Below are 10,811 nucleotides of genomic sequence, written 5' to 3' on the forward strand. Positions count from 1 at the left end.
ACCACACACACACACACCACACACAAAAAGTTGAGTGAACTTTTACGTTTTGAGGTGGTTACAGGAAATGAAAGTCATGTAATTGTCCAAAAAGACCGTTAAGAGCTATTAACTATGTACTTATGAATTCCGATGACGAATCGATGACAGGATTTGGGAGAAGGAGCAACAGAACGATATCTTGTGGGTTGTAGTATATATTAAATTTCATGAATTTAGCTGATATTTGAAAATAGTAGCTGATAGTTGAAAATTTGATAAACTGTATATGCAAATGCCCTCCTAAATAGCAAATATCCATCATCATCGTCTACTATTCTGTTTTGTTGGCCTTGTCTTTGCCTGATTTGGGGTCATTCTGGGGTTTGGGAATAATCTTCAAGCGAACCATTTCATTGTGAAGTAACTGACCCATATGACAGGGATTCTTGGCCACTATGACACCAGCCTTCTCCAACGCAGCGACTTTATCCTGGGCAGCACCTTTGCCACCCGATATGATGGCTCCGGCATGACCCATTCGTCGCCCTGGTGGAGCCGATTGACCGGCAATGAAGGACACAACAGGCTTGGCATTGCACCCAGAATTGTGCTCCTTTAGATATTCCGCAGCATCTTCTTCGGCGGATCCGCCAATTTCACCAATTAGTATAATGCCCTTGGTCTCTGGATCGGGGAGAAGGATCTTGAGGCCATCTATGAAACTGGTGCCATTGAAGGGATCGCCGCCACAGCCGATGCAAAGCGATTGACCGAGGCCGACATTGGTTGTTTGAAATACGGCCTCGTAGGTGAGGGTGCCGGAGCGGGAAACAATGCCCACCGTGCCGCGTTTGTGTATATGAGATGGCATAATACCGATTTTGCACTGTTCGGGCGCTATAATGCCCGGACAATTGGGCCCAAGCAGCCGTGATTTCTCCTGGCAGTTCAACATCTGCATGATTCGAACCATATCCACCTGTGGTATACCCTCCGTGATGACTACAATCAGGCCAACCTCATTCTCGATGGCCGCACAGATGCCTTCGCCAGCATTGCTGGGCGGTATGAAGATGGCAGTGGCATCGGGTTTCAGCTCCTTGACGGCCTCCTTGACTGTCTTGAAAACGGGCTTACCCAAATGCGTTGTTCCGCCCTTGGAAGGCGACACGCCACCCACAATATTCGTTTTGTATTCCTGAGCAGCCTTGGCATGGAATGTACCCTGTTTGCCGGTGAAACCCTGTATCATCACTTTGGTCTCCTTGTTGATCCTTAGATTGCAAATGGTTTTCGAATAGTCGGCTTGATGTCGCACCGCCAGCCACTGGGCCAGATAATTGGGAGCCTGCAGCACTCCACGACGCCAATTGATCAAGGACGACATGTTCTGTAGATGATGGACAAATATATATTATATAAAAAGCAGAAATTTCAAAGGATTTATTTTAGATGGATTTTTGTATTTTGTTAATGTAAATCTGTATTATTTTTTCTTTTTATTTTTTTCACAATCTTTTTCGAAAAGTATAACCGAAAAGTGATTTGAATTATAGAGAATAGGAGAGCGAATACATATGAGAATGTGTAGAAATGTTTAAAGTCCAAGTATAACTCATGGCCGACTAGAAAATGTTTCCAACCCATCTATGTATGTAGTCCCAAGCCCCAGGGTTGTCGAGTCGCACAAAATATTCACTAGAGCACGTCAATCCAAATCCAGTTCCCAAATGGCTTTGTTTTTAAACATATATTTTTTGACGAAACCAAAAGAATTGACTTGCCCACCTCCTGGTGTGGGCTTCACCATCCGGTTGCTACTGGACTGAACTCCCGTGTTGCACGGCGTGTCTCAACTTCCGAACAACAACAACCAGAGTAACACACACAACAAACATAAGCAAAGAAAAGCAGGGAAACAACTTGCTCCATCCACAGGCTCGGATTGTGGGGACAAACATAAACTTGCCCCGCCGTGATGTCAGCATAAATCATTTGGGTGGAGATGCTGCACATGCAGATGCATCGCTGTTCCTGGTCCCTGGTTTTATTGGTCGTGCAGAGCTCCATCTTTCGCTTCTGAACTAAATGACTTCATCGCAAACAAATAAAATATCAATAACATCAAAAGTCCCATAAATCATCGGCGAAAATGAAACACAAAAAAAGAAAAGAAAGGGAAAGAAAGAGAGAGGAAGAGGGAAACCTCCAAAGAAAGGAAAAGCGAAATAAAAACACAAAGATCCCATGCTTCCCATTCTCCCCTCTCGCCATCCCATTGTGGCCTCATCTTTTTGACCTTTTAGCCGAGTTCCGGGGAATGAGTTGCAGCCATTTTTATTCGACTGCCGCCGTTGCAGCGGTCTGAAAATGGAAAATGCAAATTGTTGGCGCGTCGCACAAAAGTATGCAAAAATTTCCTTCACGTACTCCACAGATGACAAAGAAGAAGAGGGAGTAATAAACAAGAGAAATGGATATTGAGTAGACCGTACCGGATCCAGGTCCAGGTAGATGATAGACACTCCTCCCCAGGGAATGCATTTCACATCTCCCTTTATGACCTTTCGACTTGAAGACGTTTCCATGGTCAATGCAAAACTTCAATCAGATCGATCGCAATATTTTGTGGCTCTACCATCCATTGATAATTGGAATTCATATCACTCGCTTACAAATCAATTCCAAATTCATTTTCAGCATTGATTTCACTCAATAATCTGCATTCTGTTGCCATGTTTAACCCACTTCTATTATCATTTCATTTGCCCTCCTCTCAATTTTTTGTTGATTGCTCAATAGGAAAGATTTGAGTTAAGCGAGCGTAAATTTGTTTGATTCACAAATATGTGAATGGAATCATGGGAGTACCATGAGAAGGGTGAACCCCAAACTCGTTATGACCAGAGAGACCATCAGTTTTTTATCCTATCTCTATCTATATTATGGAGATAGTACCTATGTATATATGTGTAATGTATTCGTTTTCAATTTTCGCCTAAAAGTATGCCACAAAATTTAATTTCAATGGAATAATTCCAAGGAGCAGGACATGGACGATAGTTTCTGCTATTAAACATATAAGTTTTATTTAATTATCATTAATACGCATAAAAAAAGAAACTTGAACAAAATGTAAACTTTGAGGACATTCCCAAATGTCCTTAAGCCCGCAAAATGTTAAGGGATATAGATGACGAACGTAAGGACAGAGTATAAATCATTTCAGTTAATAATGTTTCACCTTTTTTTTCCAATATGACAGCTGAAAGTAATTGGAGTTCAAATTTTTTGTTTGGTTACCTTTTTTTTTTTTATTAGTTTTTATCCACGTCCATGTCGAAATTCAGTTGAAAATCAGCTTTTGCCCCACTGACAATTTGAACATTTTATGAAAATGTCGTTTTCAATTCTCCTTGTTTTGGTTGATTTTAATTTATTATTGTTTATTGATAAAATGCAGCAGCAGCAGCAACAGCAGCAGGAGCAGAATCAGAACCCAAAATAGAATCAAATTTCCATAAATCGATAAATAATTTTTTTTTTGGTGTATTTGTATTTATTTATTGCATATTCGGTTATTCGTTAGGAAATTGTCCGATGCAAAAGCGTTTCGGTATGGCGTTTGATTTTGCTTTCAATTTCCGCTGAAAAACCGTTTTACCCAATTAACTAGATTTTTGTTTATGTGTCTGTGTCTGTGTGTGTGTGTGTGAATGGGGGGAGTCCCTACATCGAGAGGAAATCATAGTGGCTGGCTTTAGTTGTTGTCCTATTTATTCGACCAAGGGACCAACTTGGTGGGAAAACTATACAGTTTAGAGAACAGAATTGGTGGTCAGAGAGACACAATTTAAACTTTTATATTCTCCGCTCTCTCTCTCTTTCTCTCTCTCTCCCTTCGATGCTGTCACTCTTTGCTTTTATTTATCTTCCAACACCGTCATTGTGCTCATCGTTCTCGTCCTTGTCCGCGTCTTCATCCTTGTCGCCGTCGACGCCATTGTCACTAAGCACCCAATCCCAAAGTCAAAAACAAATGGCTCCCTTTTCTATTTTTTCCGATTTCCGTTTTGTGTTTAAAAAGCAAAGCCAAAGAGAATAAAACGAGGAGAGAAAACTTGGATGACAGCTTCTATTTGAGGAGAATTACCCTAGAGGGAAAGAGAAGAAAGAGAGAGAGAAGTGAGGCAATTGTAGTGGGCTTCCCCTACCACAAAGCAGTTACAGGTGAGCTAAGTAGACACCTCTCACTGGTTTTACAGCTTTTTGTTAACATTTATCCACTGTAGGGTATCGGGTGGGTATATAGAAGCAGATAATGTGATCCTTGAATCGATGTTAAAGTGAAATATCAGTTGCAGTTTGATTGGAACTTTCACAGGATAATGAAACACTTTGATGATTGGTTATGTTATGTTGCACCCAAAGAAGATTAGTTTAATCCGTTTTAGAGTGTTTCGTTTTCGGTTCTAATGCAATTTTTTGTCTTGTCTCTCTCTCCCTCTCTCTTTCTATATCTCTGTGTGTGTGTGCTCGTATTTCTTTTTCAATTTCTCTGTGTTTCTCTGTGGTTTCCTTAGTGTTCTTTCTGCTTTTTTTTTTTGCTGGTCCAGCCTTTGTTCTGTGCATCCTGTTTGGCTTCCCAGAGGGCTACCAACACTCTTGCCTCTTTGTGTTTTGCTACCCGTCTCATCCATTCTATAACCGTTTCTTCATATCCTTCTGCCGTTTTTTTCTGGCCTTGCCTTTGCCTCTGTGTTGAGGCTGCTGCTGCTGCTGCTTATGCATAATTCTTTTATCTCAAACAGGCCATGAGAGTTTTTCTTTGCTTTTTCTTTGGCTGAAAGAGTTTTTCTTTTTCCGTTTTTTTTTTTTTTTTGCTATTGATGGCTTGTTTACATTGTGTACCACAGCGAGCGGACACACACACACACACACACATTCAGTGAGAAGAAACACACTCCCAGGCCATTTGTCTATAATTGACTAATCGACAGGCGGAATAGGAATATGCAGCAAGGATGGCAAAGTGGTTAAGGCTTTAAGGCCTTATGCAAAACTGTAAAAATGTTTCACGGAAAAATCCATCAACACGAGAGAGGAGAGGTTTGCCATGGGGATGGAGAAAGAGGAGTAAAAGTCACTTCCGACGAAAATCCCCTCGAACCACCATCAAACCATCAACGTATGTAAACGAATTGAATTAGCCATGAATTCCGTTCTCAATTAAGCTTATAATTTTCCATTGTGTGTGTGTGTGTGTGTTGTGTGTAGGGCGGGAGACTGCGGTCCACCATGGAGTCTGACTTTGTGGGTGGGGGTGAAATAACCAAAATTGGCAGGTAAGATGAAATAGGTTAGGGTACGGACGTACAGTAGGGACATTCTACTCGCCGTGCGGTTAATTAGATTGCCAGCAATAATATTGTATGAGCGTCCGTCCGTTCGGCCATCTGGCCGTTGGGTCGGAATGGTACCTTGTCTGGAACGATGACCAACATCACCACCACCGCCACCGCCATCACCATCACAGCCACGGCCAGTAACACCAGGAGAACCCACTCTACCCCTTTTCCAGCACCGCTTTGTGAAATAGACCAGGGGGTGCTTGGGGATAATCGTGTTGGTTGAGGGGCAACTGCCACATGCATGCACATTGCCTCATTCATGACCAAATACGCAAATTGCAAAGTTCATACGTGACACCAAAATCACGAAATGACATAATTTGCTTTAATCTCATGGACAGACAAACTATTGGCGATGTTATTAAGGCAGTGATTGGCAGAGATCCGTTTGGCAGAGATAAGTTTAAAAATCTTTTGTGAAGAAATTTAGTTTATGACATCACAAGTTTTGTTTAACGTATAAACCTACATATATAAATATGAGTATCCACACTTGCATGTAATTAGCATTTCCTGTAGGGATTCGCATCCAACTTCACACACACACACACACACACATACACATACACACAAAGGGACACACACACTCACGCATAATTAGGCGGCCAAAAATCAAACGCCATGTCCAACATTCAAATTCAAATTCAGCTTCATCTACACCAGCTTTTGATTCACTTTTTATACCCTTGTAAAGGGTATTGAACAATTTGTCAGATCTCTGTAACTATATATATGTATGTATGTATTACTGATCAGCATGACAAGCCGAGTCAAATATCCTTTTCATGCAATTCAAAAGAATCTTGGTCAAGTAAGAAAATCGTTTGAATCGGGCCACTATAATAGAAAAATTCTACCAACCAGTGGGAGTAACCTTAAGAAATTTAGTAATTGAATAGTTTTTACTGTAAGTCATTACATTTCAGAGTTTCAATAAAATCGTTCAAACAGAACTCAAGTTATAGTAGAGCAAAACCACCGAAGTGTTAGTTGACGGATACAAATTTTGTATGGCAAGGGTATAAGAACGGAGTTGGATTTTTGAATACTTTTTTGTAGGTTTCTCTTTTGGCTTACTTTCATATGCAATTGCATTGCAATGGGTGAAGAGTAGAAGGGGGCGAAACGGGGGTAATGCAAATCTTTCAGGTTGACCTAGTTATTAGAAACTTGATGCGTGTGTTTGCTTACTGAAATGTAGATGAAATTGTTGAAATACAGATTGTATGCCAGACTAATTACCCATAACGGGAACTCAATATGCGATGACTTAATAATAGTATCGATGAGATGTTAAGACAAAACAAAGTAGTCTAAGGTTTAAAGAGGTAAAAGTCAAGAACAATATTCTCCCACAAAGATGCGTAAAGATTGAAATTATTGCTAAAGTCCGATTTGAAATTTACTTTGTTGAATATATAATTCTTCTGGTAATTAAAAGCACTTCTTTAGTAATATTAATGGTGACCCCGACGAAATATCAAGCAAAAAACAACCAGACTAACCACAATCATGAAAGTTCATGTGGTTTTTAGTTTTTAACACCCATAAGCCGAAAAAAAAAATAAATAAAAATGAATAAATAAAACCAGTTTTGTCCTCGCCATGAAAATATTTGCCGCACCCCCTCTAAACCCCCCGCCATTCAGTCATCTTTTCATCTCTCGCACTGTTAACTAGCATCAGTAATTGCACATTTGAATTTTGCATGGATTTTTAAGCCCTGGCGCTTAATTTTTGGATTTATGCACATGCATTATAAATATATATCTATATATATATGTGCATTTATTTATATATGTATGTTTGTTTGTATGCAAAATATTTTGCCACGTAAAATGCCAACCAGAAGGATTTTAATTAGTTCGCTGGCATTTGCATTTTGCCTGCATGCATTTTTAGTTAGTCATCCCTGTGGCCGTCAAGTGGCTTCGCATTCCCATGCTATTGGTATCCTCATCCCAATCCCAAACCCAATCGCAATCCCAATCACTTGCACACCGCTTACAAACCCAATCTGTTTGCCAGTAAATTGTGTTATTAATAATTTATTTTTCGTGTAATCCACAACTCTGATATGATCCAAATACAATAAATCACAGCTATAGATTCTGTTTTATTTATGCATAACTACAGACATTTTATGCCCATCAATGTTGGTCTTGAAATTCATTTCATTTGGTTTCCAGTTGTCAGTAAGTCTCCAGGCTAAAGCGAAGAAAAATTCATGAAGACCAAAAAGTGTAGCATACATAAAAGCGCTGTTGTCCTGTTCAAACTGAAATTGGATATTCAAGTTTGCTAATTTTGCTGCATTCAACCTAAAATGATCAAATTAAGTAGCCAGGGTATTTCGTATTCATTATTCTATGTATCGTATACCTATATGTATGTACATATATCCTGCTTACAGTTGCTAACGGCAATCATTAACTCAACCCTTTCTGCTCTCATATTTAGGTATTAATAAAAAGTTACTTAGGAGCCATGAGATTTCACTTAACGACTAACCAACCGCTAACCGAATCCGCACACACACACGCGACTTACACACACAACCACATAAATGGGCAAGAAAGGGTTCAAGTTAAGAAAGGAGGGAGGTTCTAAGGCACTGGCTCTGTTTGGCAGCAAGCAGAGAAGACACCATAAACAGACTCATCGTCATCAAGGTCCTTCCTTACCCTCTATATGGATGGAAGTGTGTGTGTGTGTGAGTGTTTGTGTATCGGTGTGTGTAGTTAAATAAACATAATCGTAAAACAAGTCTGGAGGGGATGAGGAAGCAGACTCAAGCAGGCGGAGGCCAAGTTAAATGCTAAGGAATTTTAATAGTTCACGTAAATGGTTTTTGTGGCGTTGGTAATGTTTATTAACCAACTTAGCCAAGAGACTGAGAGTGAGCTGGAGACTGAGCTAAAATGGCGACACGCACACCATAGATAGAGAGGGACAGCAAGTGGGGATGGGTGGACCAAAAAAAGGACCCTGCTTCAGTGAAGCATGTTTAATGCTCACTTAAGTTGCGTTTTATACAAATTTCTTTGCTTTTCCCGCTCACCTTCATAGTCCTGTAACTTTTGTTAGTTGGCTTCCTTCCTTCCTTAGTTCCTTCCTTCCTTTCTTCATTCTTTCAAGGCGGCGCTAAAAACTTTCTATGCAGTGGCTTAAGGTATGCTCCACCAACACCAATACCAACACCACCATCACCATCCACATGACTCCTTCTCCTCCATCTTCATTCTTTTTCATTCCCTAGCAAGTTGTGCGTAAGTGGATTCATTTATGCTCAAGAATAAATGCTTTGTTGTTTACATTCTTGAAAGTTTTGTGTCTCACGTTTTTCTTTTCCCTTTTTCTTTTTCCTGCCACACTGGACTGAGGCAGATATATGTATACATATGTATATATATATGTATGTGTGTGTGTGTGTATTTTTATACTTGTATGAATGTCTGTGTATCCTTGTGGCGATTCGCAAGGTGCAATCGTTCATCTGGAAAACGGATTCTGTGTGTTTGTGTGTGTGTGTCTCTGTGTTTGGCTATAGCCGGGCATTGGCATTAAGGATTAAGACTGAATTCAAGAAAAGGAACACAGAGAGCAGTCTTAAACAATTGACCAAAGTATTTGGATAGGGTTATTTCATAAGATGCGGCAATCTACGATACTTGTGTTTTTATTTGGTTTGGTATATCCCTAAAATGTTCATGAATGAATGAATAATCGCCTAAAGCAAACAAACCAGGTTTACTCTGTCTTAGAACGGCCTTACAGATAATACAGCTGACGGATATCAAGCAAATTTGATAAATTTTATGAGTTTAAAGGGTCTAAAACTTCATTTTCCATCGATCATTCTTATGATATATTGGTTAGATCTTTATAAAACTTATGATCGCAAAATTCTACTTACTTCTGAGCGAAACGAGTATACCCTTTCTGCAAGGGTATAACAAATATGCATTAAAAAGCTGTTTTATAGTTTAAATTTGTTTTATATATATATATATATATATTTTTTATTCATCAATCACTTTTTCTCAATATTCATTCAATTGTTATTAGCTAGAAAAAAAAAACATTGATTTGTTTATAGTTATCAACTAACATTAATACATTTATAGATATACATATATATATCTCTATATATATATTTATGATTTAAGATTTAATATTTCGTGTCTTTGCTTCAACAATTTGACTAAAAACTGCCAATTCAATTAATGAAAACCAATTTAAAAAAATAAAATAAAATTATATAAAATTAAAGTATATAAAATATTCTATGTGTGTGTGTGTGTGTGTGTGTATGAAATAGTATATGTATGTGATGGATAGAAACTGAAGATTAGTTAAACTTTCTATGTACAATGATATTAAATGGCTTAACCACTTAGAATTTATAGGATCGAAATTGATTGGCAATATATAGTTGATGTAATTATATTTATAGATGTATCTAATTTCATATATGTATGTATGTATGTATGTCTGTATGCATATATAAAACAAAAAAGAGAAAAAAACTATATGTCTATATATCCGATATATAGTATGTATATGTATAAAGGTAACGTATACTAAAATTGAGCAACTCTTTTCTTAGCTAACTTTGCTTTTGTCTTTTCTTTCTTTAAGTGTTTATGTATGCAGATATTCCTATAGTTTAAGTGTGATTCATATATATATATATATATTTTATATAGTTTATGACATTATCCTGGATTTTCTTACTCATTTTGCTTTTACATTTCCTTCTTTTTGTTTGTTTTTTTTTTTTTTTTTTTAACAATTTTTCTATTTACACTTTATAAAATCCATTGTAATGGATATATATTTATTTTTATTTGCTTAGCATTTAATGATATTTCTTTTGTTTTAACATGTTTTTTTTTCTTCTTTTTTTTGTTAGTTTTACTTAATATAACAATATAAATTTGTTTTTTTTTTTGCTTTTCTTTTTGTTTTTTAAATAAAATTTTAGTTGAAATTTTTTTCACTTAATTTCGCTTTTTGCTTCATTTTGTTTCAATCTAATTATCAATAAACATCATCAGTCTTGAACTTAGTTTACCTTTTCCTCATGTAGTTTTATTTTTAGTTTTTTTTTTTTTTTTTTTATTTTTTATACTTAGTACTACAGCTCAAGCGAAGTTAATAAAGGAATCGGTTTTAGTTTTTGTTTAGTGTGAAATTGATTTGAAAAGTTTTACATAAATTTCTTCGGCTAGGCCATCGTTGGACTTGAACTGATTGTTCCTAATGATATATATATATATATCTGATTTACCCTGTTCGCTTGAGCTGTTAAATTAATTGCGTACAAAAAAAAAAAAGAAAGAAAAATTAAAGTCCAAATTCTGATTAAAATAGTTCTTAGATTAACAATTTAACGAAGAAAAATAGATGTGATGA

The 10,811-nt window shown here is 37.4% G+C and overlaps 1 protein-coding gene across 1 annotated transcript; it reads right to left on the reverse strand.

Annotated features, from left to right (window-relative positions):
- Positions 1 to 179: 179 nt before the first annotated feature.
- Scsalpha2 (Succinyl-coenzyme A synthetase alpha subunit 2) lies at positions 180 to 1,523 on the reverse strand. Its single transcript, XM_068285181.1, has one exon. The coding sequence runs from the start codon at positions 1,367 to 1,369 to the stop codon at positions 314 to 316; it is 1,056 nt and encodes a 351-aa protein (XP_068141282.1). The 5' UTR covers positions 1,370 to 1,523; the 3' UTR covers positions 180 to 313.
- Positions 1,524 to 10,811: the final 9,288 nt, after the last annotated feature.

Source organism: Drosophila tropicalis, unplaced genomic scaffold, assembly GCF_018151085.1.
Source record: "Drosophila tropicalis isolate 14030-0801.00 unplaced genomic scaffold, ASM1815108v1 contig_4, whole genome shotgun sequence".
NCBI classification, from domain to species: Eukaryota; Metazoa; Arthropoda; class Insecta; order Diptera; family Drosophilidae; genus Drosophila; species Drosophila tropicalis.

Excerpts from the sequence above, each read along its gene's own strand:
- Scsalpha2 (XM_068285181.1), bottom strand. The coding sequence starts at position 1,369 with ATGTCGTCCTTGATCAATTGGCGTCGTGGAGTGCTGCAGGCTCCCAAT.